Source organism: Monodon monoceros, unplaced genomic scaffold, assembly GCF_005190385.1.
Source record: "Monodon monoceros isolate NGI ecotype Baffin Bay Population unplaced genomic scaffold, NGI_Narwhal_1 Super_Scaffold_3, whole genome shotgun sequence".
NCBI classification, from domain to species: domain Eukaryota; kingdom Metazoa; phylum Chordata; class Mammalia; order Artiodactyla; family Monodontidae; genus Monodon; species Monodon monoceros.
The window spans coordinates 97682409-97697374 of NW_021703780.1; the positions used below are offsets into that span (position 1 = coordinate 97682409).

The 14966-nt window shown below is 48.1% G+C and overlaps 1 protein-coding gene across 9 annotated transcripts in view; it reads left to right on the forward strand.

The window, feature by feature from the left end:
• Window positions 1–14966, forward strand: part of LOC114907025 (peroxisome proliferator-activated receptor gamma) — a 215479-nt gene that overhangs the window by 185749 nt on the left and 14764 nt on the right. For 6 of the 9 annotated variants that reach the window (XR_003796610.1, XR_003796608.1, XR_003796609.1 and 3 more), the window contains exons 11-14: window positions 2569–3094; window positions 4260–4337; window positions 10421–10471; window positions 12792–12930. Coding sequence is in view for 3 of the 9 variants with exons in the window: in XM_029242124.1 (XP_029097957.1) it covers window positions 2569–3094; window positions 4260–4337; window positions 10421–10471; window positions 12792–12930 (794 nt within the window). In the remaining 6 variants the exon portion in view is untranslated. Of the gene's footprint in view, window positions 1–2568; window positions 3095–4259; window positions 4338–10420; window positions 10472–12560; window positions 12645–12791; window positions 12931–14966 lie in introns of all 9 variants that reach the window. The other 3 variants (XR_003796611.1, XR_003796612.1, XR_003796613.1) reach the window with 2 other exon arrangements.

Here is a 14966-nt window from a genome sequence, read left to right on the forward strand (position 1 = left end):
AAGTTGTGGATCCCTTCCCCAGGAAAATACACATGACACGAAAATTTGTGTTCAGACACAGGAGATTCATAGACCCGTGAAGGCTTTAGCCAGTGTTACTGGTGACACGAAGAGCATAGATCCTTTTAGATCCCTCATATGAAAGTCCTTCTAACTGCACATGAGAGAGGCTGTACCTTTCATGCAGGAGAGGAGACACCCTGCTGCTCTCTGGGCAGCTACATTTTATGCTGATTATAAAAAGGAGTGCATAACGTGATCCTTATGAGGTAATGGTACTATTATCTCCATGTTAGGGGTGGGGAAACGGGCACAGAGCAGTTAATTCATTGGCTTTGTCACCCAGTTACGAGGGATAGAGTAAGGGCTGAACACAAAACGTGCAGGACCAGAGTCCACATGTGTAATCGCTGCACCATCCTGCCTTATAGGTGTAGAGCAGCCTTGACAGGTCTTAATCTTTACATCTAAGATACAGTCCCCAGTATATAGGGCTGCATGCTTATCCCCCCGTGTAGGATAAGCAGGGTGTGGACAGCTTGGAGATTGTTCTGATGTATCAGGGTTAATCAACCACAGATCTCTTTTTCAAAACAGCAGAATGGGACTTCCCTGGCGGCACAGCGGTTAAGAATCCGCCTGCCAAGGCAGGGGACACGGGTTCAAGCCCTGGTCTGGGAAGATCCCGCATGCCGCAGAGCAACTAAGCCCATGCGCCACAACTACTGAGCCTGTACTCTATAGCCCACGAGCTACAGCTACTGAAGCCCGTGTGCCACATCTACTGAAGCCCACGCACCTAGAGCCCGTGCTTGGCAACAAGAGAGGCCACCACAATGAGAAGCCCACGCACTGCAATGAAGAGCAGCCCCCACTCACTGCAACTAGTGAAAGCCCGCGTGCAGCAACGAAGATCCAGCGTAACCAAAAATAAATAAATAAAATAAATTTATTTAAAAAAAAACAGAAGCCAGCTTCCTTGCTTCACCGTGTGTAAGTTTATAGACCATGATGTATCCCATCATCCATACACAGGCAGGATACTCAAGGTGAAGAGAAAAGTGACATCTGTCTTCCCACAGCCACGTGTCTTCTTCCATTCTTTGCAGACTGATTGCTGTAGGTGGAGGCTAAAGGTGCTTGAGTTTTGCAATGTCTTTCGCCTCTGCGGATCAGATTCCACACACGGGTGGCATCTTATGTCACATGACGCATCCCAGCAGCCTTGTCAGGTGTTGACGCTGCTTCAATAGGCAGAATCCTTTTGTGTTGCCTGTAACTTGGGAAGTGTTCAGGGCTTGCCTTCAAGTTTAAGAAACTAAGCATGTATTTTCTCATTAAAAGATACTTTGAAAATTATGGGAAAAAGGGCCATTTTTTATTAAGATGCTTGGGTGTATGTAACTGTAATCATTTCTTTGCGTACACAGGGGAGACGTTCGTAAGTACTGTACTGTGAAAAATGTTTATTAAAATTCTCATTTTGCTCTCCAATACTAAACAAAGACTTCCTGCTATGACTGAGACACACATCTGAAAACATGACAACCAAAACTGAAAATAACGCAAAACAAACCCTGACAAAGGATGGCCATTTTCTCTTTAAATTTACCTAAATCATTTGGTCCACCAGTTTTAAATTACATAAATTTTCATACTTTGTTAAACTGGGGTCATTTTTTTTTCAAATTAAGCAAATTAGATGAAGCTGTGTAATAAAAACAAAAAGTAATAGGGCTTCCCTTGTGGCGCAGTGGTTAAGAATCCACCTGCTGGGCTTCCCTGGTGGCGCAGTGGTTGAGAATCTGCCTGCTAGTGCAGGGGAAACGGGTTCGAGCCCTGGTCTGGGAGGATCTCACATGCAGCGGAGCAACTAGGCCCGTGAGCCACAACTACTGAACCTGCGCGTCTGGAGCCTGTGCTCCGCGACAAGAGAGGCTGCGATAGTGAGAGGCCTGTGCACCGCAATGAAGAGTGGCCCCCGCTTGCCACAACTAGAGAAAGCCCTGGCACAGAAACGAAGACCCAACACAGCAAAAATAAATAAGTTAATAAACTAAAAAAATAAAAATAAAAGAATCCACCTGCCAATGCAGGGGACACGGGTTCGATCCCTGATGCAGGAAGATCCCACATGCCGCGGAACAACTAAGCCCATGCGCCACAACTACTAGGCCCGCACACCTAGAGCCCACGAGCCACAACTACTGAGCCCGCATGCCTAGAGCCTGTGCTTTGCAGCAAGAGAAGCCACCGCAATGAGAAGCCTGCGCACCACAATGAACAGTAGCCCCCGCTCGCCACAACTAGAGAAAGCCCACGTGCGGCAACAAAGACCCAACACAGCCACAGATAAATAAAATTTTAAAAAAATTTTTTAAAGTAGTAGATAATTATTGCAGAGCAGTTAGAAAATGCAAAAAAGTATAAAGAAAACAACCTACAGCCCATCGCTGAGAAGAACTATAGACATTTTGGCCTACTGCCTTCCCATCTTTTTCACACATTCAGCTGTCTTTTCAATATTGAAATTTAAGTGTTGTTACTAACAGAATTTCTGCTTTGCAGGTATCAGCGTAGCGTGGAATGGGCCACAAACCTCATGCGAAGACAGGGCCAGGATGAGAGCACAGTGCGTAGACTCCTTGAGGATTACACAAAGCCCCTTCAGCATCTTTGTCTGCAAAGGAATGAAGAGGTCCAGTTGTGTAATGAGCTGAACTCTGGAATGGTTTCCAAAACGGAAGGCACAGCAGATAGAGAGAAACTTTCTGCCATGAATGGGGTTGCAGGAAAGTCACACGATCTGGAGGATCCCAGCAAGCGATCAGACTGCCTGCAGGAGGGCTCCAGGCCTGACCCAATACCTACCCACGGCCCGGGTGAACATGTGGCGGAGGTCACCGCTTCTCTGCCCCACGTGCACTGGGGCAAACAGGATGTTCTCCTCCCGCCCTCTGGCGCTCAGCCTGGGGACAGCAGCCAACGAGCGGGTCTGGTCCCGGCCAGAGAGAGAGGGCCTGAGCATCACTGCGTGCTGGTGGAGGAAGTCGTGTGTGACGTGAGTGAGAGGGAAGACGCCTCAGGTGGGAACGTAAGTAGAAGGAGAGAGATCACCTCCTCCAGAGCCATCTGTGCCTGACCCAGAGGAGATGCTGGCCAACAGGGACGTCCCTTACTCGGAACTGGTAGCAGGCCCGTGTTCAGCACCCGGGACATGTGAGAGCTGGTGCACGACACACACTGCAGACCCTCCAAGGGCACCAGCCAGCCCTGAGGGCTCAGTAGTCGTGAGGGCTGTTTCAACTGAAACTTCAAAGTCTGTGAATAAGCTTAACTTTAAAAAATATATGAATGTATATATATATAATATTTAAATAACGTATATCTGTAATACATAACATATAAAGTAAAGCAGGTCCAGTAACATTCTCTCCCTTGCCAGGGAGAAGAAGAAATGCAACGGTAGTTACGCAGTCTTGAGTGTAGCGGTGGGCAGGGGCTCAGGTGGGGAGGGCAGCCCTCACAGGAGGAGGCTGGGGCGCAGAACTAGATCCACTTCATTCAGGGACCTACAAGATAGTTGCCCCAGCAACATCTGTGGCAGCTAAAAGTGAGAAACAGTCTAATAGTTAAATAGCATGAGAAACACCCGTTTGAAGAAATATCTCGCCTTTAGGGTGGAGTTTATGAAGTCTCATTAAGAACTTGGCATATGCTTGTGAGGTGCAGTTGGGTGAAAAAAAGCAACACATTAAACTGACCAACCAAATGATGACAACTGCAGGAAAAGTTCATGGGCGATAAAAGAAAGGAACTAAGTCAAAATGTTAGTACAGTTGACCCTTGAACAACATGGGTTTGAATGTGGGTCCCCTTATGAAAGAGGATTTTTTTCCGTAGTAAATACCGTACTGCTGCACGACCTGCGGTTGGTTGAATCTGCAGATAGGAAAGAACGCAGACGTGGAGGGCCAGGGCCGGCTGTGAGTTACATGCAGACCTTCGACTGCCCGGAGTCAGCACCTCAGCCCCCTTGTTGTTCAAGGGTCAGCTGCAGTAGAAAAACGAAAACTTATTTTTCTGCATAAATAATAAATTATTTTTCTACATAAATAAATTATTTTTTAACAGAATTAATCCAACAAATGTGAATCGGGGAAATTTAGAAGAAAACGTTCGTTTTAAAATGCACCCTCCTCCAGGTAACACATAGTGCTTCCATTTGTTCTGTATGTATTTTTTTTTTTTCTCTTCAGATGTCGCCAAAAAAGAGACTGATATGCAGAAGAAATCCATTTAGGCTCTTTGAGTACTTGCAGCTCAGCCTGGAAGAGGTATGTTCCCAGCATGTCGTCTTCTCAGCTGTCGGTCTCTGGGCCTGGGCCATGCCACGTAGATGAGTCCACCTCAAAATGCAGTTCCGCGTGCAGTTCAGAGTCCACATGCAGTGAAATGCCTGCATTTCACTCCTCGGCCTTCATTTCATCGATTCTAAGATGTCCATTTAGGGCGGGCCTGCCCCGTATCACCCCACAGAGGTTTCAAGGGGGTTGTCTGAGCACTTCTTTTCACATCAGGGTTTCTGATTGTCCAGATATTGTGTTACTACTTTTTAGCAGCTTCTAAAAACATACAGGTTTATTGAGACACAGAGCACATACCATACCATTCATTCATTTAAAGTGTGTAGTGGGTTTTGGCATATTCGTGGAGTTTCACCAGCTTTTCACAGGCTTCGATGCATGCCCCGAGTCATGTAGCGACTGCTAATTACGTAAATGGATTCTAGGTATTTCCTTCTGCAGAATTACTAACACGTGTTCCCTTTACTGCGTTCTCAAAAGTTGCTGCAAGTGGCTTTCTGAACCTGCCTTATATTTTCCGTCTGATTTGGGGTTCCTCTGTCCTGTGTTCACGCGGCCATCAGTCCCCCCTTTTTTGCTTATGTCTGTACTGTACCCGAATTTGATGACAGCGCCCCTTCCTCTGTCTCCTGTCCTTGGCTGTGCCCTTCTGCAGGGGTGCTCCTGCCTGTCTGGAGGCTCCTGCAGCATCTAGCTCAGTGCTTGGCGTATCTGTTGGTCTCAGGCAGTGCTTGTTGAAAGCATCCACGCTGGTCGTTTCATAGATGTGTTCACAGAGAAGTGACTGTGTCTCCGTATTCTCTTCACCTGCTAGGCTGTGCTTCCTTCCTTGCAGTGAGGCCAGCGGTACAAAGAACGGGCTCTCAGAGCAGGAAAGGACGTTGGGATTTATTTACTTCCTCTCCTCGGTTTACAAATGAGACAGCTTAGTCTGCTGTTGAACACAGCAGCCACTAGGCACATGTGACTGTTGAAACTAATTAAAATTGTGCAAAGTTAAAAATTCTTTTCTCGGTTGTGCCAGCCACACTTCAGACGCTCAGCAGGCACCCGTGGCTGCTCTGTTGGACAGCGCTGGGGACACCATCCTCTAGGTCCTTGACTTCTCTGAGCCTCAGATTTCTGCTCTGTAAGATGAGGGTGATGTAACACCTTGTTCATAATATGTTCTGGAATTAAGTAGTGCACGTGATGGCTTCAGCACCGTGCCTGGTGTATCGTAGATGCTCAGTAAGCATTGTGCCTGCTGTTTCTGTCATTACCATCATTATTAAGTCACTTGTAAAAGCTATTTAGTGGCTGCTTGGAACTCTTCCTTTTGCAATCAGTGTTTAGCAAAAAGATTACCAGGGACTTGCTATGTGCCGGGCACTGGGCTGAGTACTAACGGTACAGAGAGAAGCAGAATGTGGCTCTGGTCCTGAGAGAGCCACAAATTGCAGTTCAGTGTGACGGGCCCCGTGTGGTGTGTGGGCTGTGACTGCTCCTCTTGTACCCCACGTCTGACATCTGTGAGGCGCTTGATAATTATTTGTTAAGTGGATGTGTGCAAGGTGGGATGGGCACAGAAACTGGTGGGCTCCGAAGGGATGCGAGCCACCTGGAAAGACTTTACAGGGTTGGTGGTACCTGCAGGTGTTACAGAGTAAATAGGGGATTGCCACGTGGACACGGGACGGCAGGCCCTTGCATGCAGCGTGGTCCCAGAAGCGGCCGCCCAGGAGGGGAGATCACGGAGGGCGCGTCTATGAGTAGGGGTCTGACCTGGTCCTGGTGGCACCGGGGCAGTGCAGGTGGCTGTGCAGGGGAGTGGCAGGGACCGGAGCTGGCATCCGGGTGAGGGCAGGCTGGAGGGCTGAGCCGACAGGAGGCAGCCAGCCTCTCAGCTGTAGGGGCAGCAGCAGGGGGCGGAGGGAGAGGATTCGGTGTCAGAAGCTGGGGGCCGAGCCTCACTGCTCCAGGCGGGGACCAGCTGATGCTTTTCACTGACCGTGTTGCTCCCTCTTCCCACACAGTCGCTGAAGCAATGCCACAGTAATGGGAGGCAGGGGGCGAGGTGGTTCTCGTTCTTGGAGGCCACTGGGTTCCTGAGAACATTCCAGAGACGTGTTGCAGAAGTTTCCAGGGAGCGTGCAGTTAAGCCTGGCTCCGCTTCCCAGTTCTGTTTTGGCAGGTTCCCTTGGATGAATCACCCGTGTTTGGTGGCACCACCCCGTACAGTGTAACATGTTTCCATAAATGTCCCTCAGGAACACGGGCAGCCCTGCTGTGGTGATTCAAAGCGGTTCTTAGGTTTTGAGGGTGGTAACACCGAGCTGACTGAGGGATCTGTCTCTGAGAGCTGTTTTTCATTTTAACGCTTCAGGCCCTGACCGGATTTAGTGACAAGGCATTAAAACCATCATTAAGCTCATCCGTCCATCTTATTAGTACTATCACAGTAAAAACTTACTCATGAGATTTCGAGGGTCTAGTCTCCAGCCTCCACAGACCTCCCCGGTCTGCTGATGACTTAATTCTAAATAAAGCCAACTCCGTTGGATTAAGATCCTCCCCATCTATAATAAGTGCCTAAGAGCAGCTTGCATAGGTTCATAAAAGCTATTTTAGGCCAATTAAAAACAAGGCTTTGGTTTCATCAGTTCTTAGGGAAATGTGTGTTTGCTAATAATGGAAAGTTTCTGAGGAACTTAAATTCTGATGGATACCAGGAGGTCATCTCTTCCTAGGCAAGGACTGGATTGAACCTTTCCCAGCTACAGTGTCTTTTTAGAAAGGCAGGGAAACGAAATGAATTGAGCAGTTAGGTGCTTTGCATGCTTTTGGGGTGGGGGGGGAGGGGGGTGCTGTGCCTTGAGGTTTGCGGGATCTTAGTTCGCCGACCAGGGATTGAACCTGGGCCACAGCAGTGAAAGCAACTCCTAACCACTGGACCACCAGGGAACTCCCAGCATGGTCTTTGTAAGTCTTCAGGAAATCTAACCTCATTAAATCTTTAAGAAGGCTTGATCATCCCCATTTTCTAGATGAGGTGGGAGGGTTTAAGTGATACTTCCAAGCTAATGAGATTTCAGCCCAGGTCTGCTTATCTCAGAGTATCTTCCTGTTCTACCACTGTGAACCCAGAAGGGAAAGTTGAGGGAAAACGAAAGGAAAAGAATGACTTGGCTTTTTGAGGAACCACGTTTTCTTTTCTGTTGCACCTTTTGGCCACCATCTGTATCCGTCTGAAAAAGCAGTGTGTTGCGTTAATAAGTAGTGGGCCACAGGAGAGCAAGCGGCAGGCTGTCACTGGTAGCTAAAGGAGAAGCAGGACAGTGTCCACCCTGAGGAAACAGAACTGGGAGACCTGCCCTGGGTAGCCTGGCCACGTGCTCCAGACCATGGGTGGGATCCACACCTGCTTCTTTATTCTTTCAGCACAAGCATTGAGCCCCTTCTAGGTCAAGGGCACGGCAGGCAGAGTTTCTTTCTCACAGAGTTTACATTCTAGCTGGAGAGACACACTTAAGAAAGACACTTTCAGGCGAACATAAACGCTCTAAGGAAGTCGATCGGGACGGGGTCACGCAAACTGGGTGGTCAGGGAGGAGCTCTCTGAGGAGTGACCTTTGACTCCGGGTGTGGGAGCAGCAGTTACAAAGGCGAAGGCAGGAGTGAGCTCAGTGTGTCCGGGGACGGAAGTGAAGCGACCATCTAGGGAGAGCGCCGGGCGAGTGCCACGAGACACCTGGGAGCCAGGGGCCTTCACGTGCTGAGAAGGTAGCTCGGGCTGCCCTAGGGGACGGGCTGCGGGGCCGGAGCACAGAGGCCTTTGCAGAAGTCCAGGTGGGAGGCAGTGGCGGCCAGGATCAGGGCACTGGACCCAGAGAAGCGGGCCTGGCAGGTAACCACCTGCATCTTCAGAGAAGCTCTCGATTTGGATCTGGGTAGAACTCAAGTAGTTCTCAGGGACTTCCCTGGTGGCGCAGTGGTTAAGAATCCGCCTGCCAATGCAGGGGACACGGGTTCGAGCCCTGGTCTGGGAAGATCCCACCTTGCCGCGGAGCAACTAAGCCCGTGCGCCACAACTACTGAGCCTGCACTCTAGAGCCCCCAAGCCACAACTGCTGAAGCCCGCACACCTAGAGCCCGTGCTCTGCAACAAGAGAAGCCACCGCAGTGAGAAGCCCGCGCACCGCAAGGAAGAGTAGCCCCCGCTCGCCGCAACTAGAGAAAAGCCCACGCGCAGCAACAAAGACCGAACACAGCCAAAAATCAATCAATCAATCAATCAAATTTAATAAATAAATAAAGTAGTCCTCAAACCACTGTACTCTTAAAAATTATTGAAGGACCCCAAGGAGCATTTTTACGTGGATTATATCTGTCAGCGTTTACCAAATTATACATTAACATGAAAACTTAAATATGTGTTTATTAACTCATTTTAAATTAATGATAATAAACCCACTATACATTAACATTATTTTTATTAAAAATAGCTGTATTCTTTCAAAACAAAACAAATCCAATGAAAAGAGTGGCGTTGTTTTTCATTTTGGCGAAGACTTTAAGGCCTGGCTTAAGAGAAGTCCCCCGGATTCTCACATTTGCTGCTGCGCTCAGTCTGTTGTGGTGTCACGTGTCTTGGAGCCTCTGGGAAGAATGAGTATGAACGAGGCCAATAATGCCTTGATCTCACAAAATGGTTTTGACTTTGAGAGCTCCTGCAAGGGTCACGGGGACCCCAGGATCCCCAGACTGACCACACTTAAAGGACCACTGCTGTAAAGAGAAGTGTCATCAGGTGGCCAGGAGAGGATGACGGTGGGGTGGATTGGGGCAATTCCTGAGGGTCAGGAAGGTGTTTCCTTAGCAGGACCTTGTCGCTGCTTGAAAGCCCTGCACCTTCACAGCCTGTGTACTCTTGAGTCCTGAGCCCTGAGCGGGGAGGAAAAAAGCCCTCAGCACCACTGTGGTGGAGCAGAAGCCTGAGGGCTCAGGGCAGGGACCACCTTCCTGCTGCCACCTGCACCAGAGGGCCCTCCAGGATACCTGAAATCTCATCTTCCATCCTCATGTTAAAAAAGAAAGTAGTTGGGCTTCCCTGGTGGCGCAGTGGTTGACAGTCCGCCTGCCGATGCAGGGGACACGGGTTCGTGCTCCGGTCAGGGAAGATCCCACATGCCGCAGAGCGGCTGGGCCCGTGAGCCATGGCCGCTAAGCCTGCGCGTCCAGAGCCTGTGCTCCGCAACGGGAGAGGCCACAACAGTGAGAGGCCCGCGTACCGCAAAAAAAAAAAAAAGAGTAGCATTTAGAGCCACCATTTCTTCGTCACTGACTACTACAGACCAGCCTCACCTGAGCTCTTGAGGCATGAACGCAGACCCTAATCCCCTTGTACAGGCAGAGCTAACACCGGGGCCTGTTTGCTGTTGTCAGTGCTGGGCATCGTCTTGTTTTTGCCAGAAAGTTATTTTTATTTCCGTGTCAGTGTGATTTTACTCAACTGGGCCCGACCTTGTCTGCCGTTCCTCTTGCCTCCCCATGTGAGTGAAACATGGTGCCTTTTAATGAAGTTAATGGAAAGATGGGGTTTACTCGATCGGAAATCACTTTACAACAAGAGTGACCAAGAAACTCATTTGGTTTACACAAACCAAGTCTGCGTTGCCCACTTTCCACAATTTCTACTTATCTTTTTCTATAAGTTCTTTTCTCACTTTAGTAAGGTTATTAGACAGAGGAAAATCCAATGAGCAAAGGTTTCTATTGTTGTTTTTGCTATTTATATCATTCTTCAGCTTAGCCGTGTGGTTTTTATAAAGAAAAAATACATGGAAAATTTCATAGAAATGTTTTGTACTGATTCTAAACCATTTTATTACATTCATATTTTAATCCTTGAAATTTAAATGAATTTCACATATTTTAAATGTTTAAAAATATGTGACCATTTGGATGGTGATAAGGACATTAATTTGTATTTAACGCAAAGAGAAATCAGCCTGTAAAATAATTTCTCAACGTGGAAGTTTCTGATGAGCATTTTCTGCTTGCCCTGTTTTTAGGCCTTCTTCCTGGTCTATGCTCTGGGATGTCTAAGTATCTACTATGAGAAGGTAAGATGTTTTATTCAGACACAGTCCACTTAAAATTTCCCTGATGTGGGCTTCCCTGGTGGCGTGGTGGTTGAGAGTCCACCTGCCGATGCAGGGGACGCGGGTTCACGCCCCTGTCCGGGAGGATCCCACATGCCACGGAGCGGCTGGGTCCGTGAGCCGTGGCCACTGAGCCTGCGTGTCCGGAGCCTGTGCTCTGTAGCGGGAGAGGCCACAACAGTGAGAGGCCCGCGTACCGCAAAAAAAAAAAAAAAAAATTTCCCTGATGTTAAAAGCAGGTTGTAGTAATTTCCATTGCTTTAATACAAATGGGTCCACTTTCACTGGATAAAATTGGAATTGAATTTTTTCTCTAAGTTTAGGCTTTGGGTCCTGAATTGGGATTGTTCAGGCAAAAGCCAGCTTTGACCCTTTCAGACTGAATTTCATTCCCAGAGACTAGGAGGATAGCAGTATCTTCTATAATGATCAGGAAATCTGTCAGAGCGGTACCAAAAATTAACAGCAAAGATAGAAACTAGCCGTGTTTTAGCACTTGCTTCGGTAAAGGCTGTGAGTTGGGAACTTTATATGCAGTACTTCTGGTCCTCAACTTGCGCCTGTAAAGACTTACAGACGGGGTAACTGAGGCTGAGGAAACACGTAACTCACCCAGGGTCACACAGCTGGTCTGGTTAGAATTAGTATTTGAACCTATGTCAGGACAGCTCCAAAGCCCATGATTTTGTGCTGTATCCTGCTGCCCTTAGCAGAACTTTAATCCCAGCGCTTGCCTCCTGGTAGAGGAATTGGGTGGAAGGCGAGACTTCACCGTACACTTTTGTACTTCTTGAATTTTGGCCCATGTGAATACAATACCTGTTCAAAATAACTCACGTGAAATTAAAATTGAGATGAAAAAGGTAAGCAGAACATTAGAACAGAGAAAATACATTTTATTCTGTTGTTGGGGGTACGTATTTTGTCATTCATCCGCTTCTAACTGTGTAAGTCCCCTTCATGAGTATCCCAGTGGTTTGGAAACGGGTGTCTGGCTGACGGGTGACCTATTGTCTGAGAGGGGGGCCGTCCTTAGCCCACCCCACCTCCTCCCCTGGGCCTTCACTGACATTTGTCGGGGCATTCCAGCTGCTCCGTAGAACCCTCAGCCTCTGAAACTCGGTGGGCTGTCCAAGCCAGAAGTTCAGCCTTCTCCACAAGACTGTTGCTTGTTTTGGAGGGGGGTGGATTTCAAGACCACACACATATGGAGTTTCCACCTTAGGAACAACCGGTTGTTTTGTTTGTTTGTTTGTTTTTTAAAGGAGAAAAGAAAAAACAAAAAAAACCCAACTCTAGCTCATACTTATGGTGTTAAAATCTCAGACTGAGACAAACTGAGCAAGTCTCATTGAGTGACCGATCCGTAAACCAACTAACTGAAGGACTGGCCGTTTTAGTCAGCACTGAAATGAAGCGGAAAACCTTCCAGACTTACCTGGTCTTTGCTGTTGTGTTTTTGTGTTGGCACATCAGAATGTTCTCTGAACCGTTCTCAGTGTCTTCAAGTCCGACCTTAGCAACAAAATTCCCTTTGAAGCGGTTGGATTACTGACTTGTGCCTTGCGATAAATGTTCTAGTTTCAAAGACTAAATGGAACATCTTTTTGTAAAAATGTTACAGAATTATTTTTGGCTTTTCTGAATGTGGCCTGACAAACCGCAGCTACCCATTAGGGTCTGTGCGTGCTGCAACGTGCGCCCTCTGGCTTTGGTGGACACCCGGCCCGCCCCCATTCCTCTGCCTGGACTGTTCTCCCACCAGCAGCCCCTCCGCTGCCCTCCCCCGCTTCGCTTGGCTGTTTCTAGTCTGCAGGGTTGCTGTCTCAAGGGGGCCTCTCACAGGTCCTCTGGGGCAGTGCTGTCCAGTAGAAATATGATGGGAGCCTCAGATGGGAGCCACATGCATAGTTTTAAATTTTCTGGTAGACACATTAAAAAGGTTTTTTTTAAGAGTCAGCTGAAATTGATTTACATTATTTACATAGTATATTTAACCCAACATATTTAAAATTGCTGGGATAATTTATATTCTTTTTTTCATTCTCAGTTTTGAAATTCAGTGTTTTTTTTACACTGGCAACACATCTAAGTTCAGAGGAGTGGCTGGCTGCCGCCACACTGGACAGCACAGGTCTGGATCTTGTGGTTAAACCCTTTGTCATGGGCACCGTGTTTGTTTATCTTCTGCTCACACTTAGTATAGATGTTGTTGATTCACCGGCTGGGTAATGGGTGGATACATATGTCATAATGCTTTGTTTTCCCCCAACAACCGTAGGAGCCTTTAACGATTGTGAAGCTCTGGAACGCCTTCCGCGTAGTTCAGCCTACGTTCAGGACTACGTACATGGCGTACCATCACTTCCGAAGCAAGGGCTGGGTGCCCAAACCGGGACTTAAGTACGGAACTGATTTGCGTAAGTGATTCTTGGCTTGGCAGGTGTGAGCACCAGGGTTCACATCAGATCCTGGGGTGAAAATCGAATCGGTTATATGTGCTGTTGCTGTTTTTTCCTGAGATGATGGATGTCCTCCTGCCTTAGATAATCATGTTTGGATCGGGGTGGAGGGTATGTTTTCCTCTCTTCTGCTCTGAGATCTTAGAAGAGAGTCCACAGCCCCTACCCCCGCCTCTCTTTAGTCTGTGATCGTGTGATGTAGGGCAGTCCCTTATCTTCTGGGGTAGTCTCACCTGTCAGATTGTGTGCAATGCCATTAATAATCATTGTAGAACTGTGGTGATAATCACAGCTGACATTTATTGAGCCCTTATTGTGTGCCAAGCATTGTAGGAGACAGTTGACATGCACGACCTCGTTTAATCCTAATAGCAGTTCTAAGAGATCAGAGCTCACCATCCTCGTTTTTCTGATAGGGAGACTGAACTTGTGAGAGAAAGGGTCATTTGCCCCTAAAAGTTTCCCGGGTCAGTAACTCATAGTCCTGGGCTTTGAATGCTGGAGGCCAGGCCCTTGGAAACTTCTACACAGTACTGCCTCCCTCATCTTTATTTATAGGAGGGAGTTGGGACCTGCTGAGCACCTCATTCACCCGATAATTGCTCAGGGTCTTGTGTGAGCCAGATCTTCTTAGGTGCCAGGAACACAGAGGTGCACAAGACAGACAAAACTGCCTGGGTGGAGCTGCTCACGTGCTGGGGCGGGGCAGGGGTGGGGAACAAACAAGCAAACACATAAATACGTACTGTAATTTTAGGGTACTAAGAAAAATAAAGCAGAGTAAAGGAACAGAGAGTAAAAAAGAAACTTAGGGTGGTTAGGAAAGGGACTCTCTGAAAAGATGTGCCCCAAACAACAACAGAAATATGACTACAGTGAGGGAACAGGCCACTTGACAGTCTGGGGAAGAATACCCAAGGCACAAAGGAGCAGCCAGTGCAAAGGCCCTGAGGCAGGACTTAGGAGCAGCACAAGGACAGTGCGTCTAGAACTTAGAGGTCCGAGGGGGAGAGTGACGTGAGGTGATGTCTGGGGAAGATCACGTGGGGCTGGGCAAAGACTTGGGGTGTTATTCTGGTTATTGGAAGTCCTGGGAGATTTTGAGCAAACGAGTGACATATTCGGTAACTTGATTTAGTGGGACCTTTGTGTACTTTCTTACTAATAGACGGCGGGGGGCGGGGGGCAGGGGACGGGAATGGAAGCAGAGGGAGTAGTTAGGGAAGCTGACCTGACCAGCCCTGCGGACAGAATGATCAGGACCAGCTCGAGATTAGTTTGCCAGGTTTCCAGATGATTGCGTGGCCCACAGGTCACAGCGTTTCAATAAGTGACGTAGCTGTTGCACTGCCGCCTCTGGCTCCCCGTCCTGCTCTCCTTTTCCTGCCCTGTGAGAATAGCCGCTCCGTGTGAGCGCTTGGCAGGCCAGTGTGCTCACCGAATGGGTGAAACCTGAGCAGAACTTTCCAGTCGACCAGGCCACAGTGATGCGCTCTGAGGAGGTAGGGGTAACGGAAAGAGCTCTCCGGGCTCACACCGGTTCCATGTCTTACTACCTGTGTGACCTCAGGGAGGTCAGTTCATCTCTCTGGGCTTCCGTTCACTCATCATGTAACATGGATAACAACATCTTTATAAGACAGCATCTTCTTTATAAAAAATAAAAACAAAACGTTGCCGGGGGAGGGACCTCTGTTGAGTGCCTTGTAAGCATACCTTATTGCGTGTGTTTTCAGTACTCAAGCCGTATTTGTGGATGGTGAGTAGAGAAAACTTTCCGCATTTAAAAATAAACTGCCTTATAAGGCTGGATGAAAGGACAGACAGATGGACAGACTTTTAAAAAGAAAAGAAATACATCAACTGCTGTTTCCCAGCCCCCCAAGGGCTTTGCCCCAGGAGGGGTGTATCGTGCCCTTGGAACTGCTTGTGTGATTAGCCTGAGACCGGGTTTCTGGCCCAGCAGTGCCATGAAGGGTGTCTTCACATCTCCT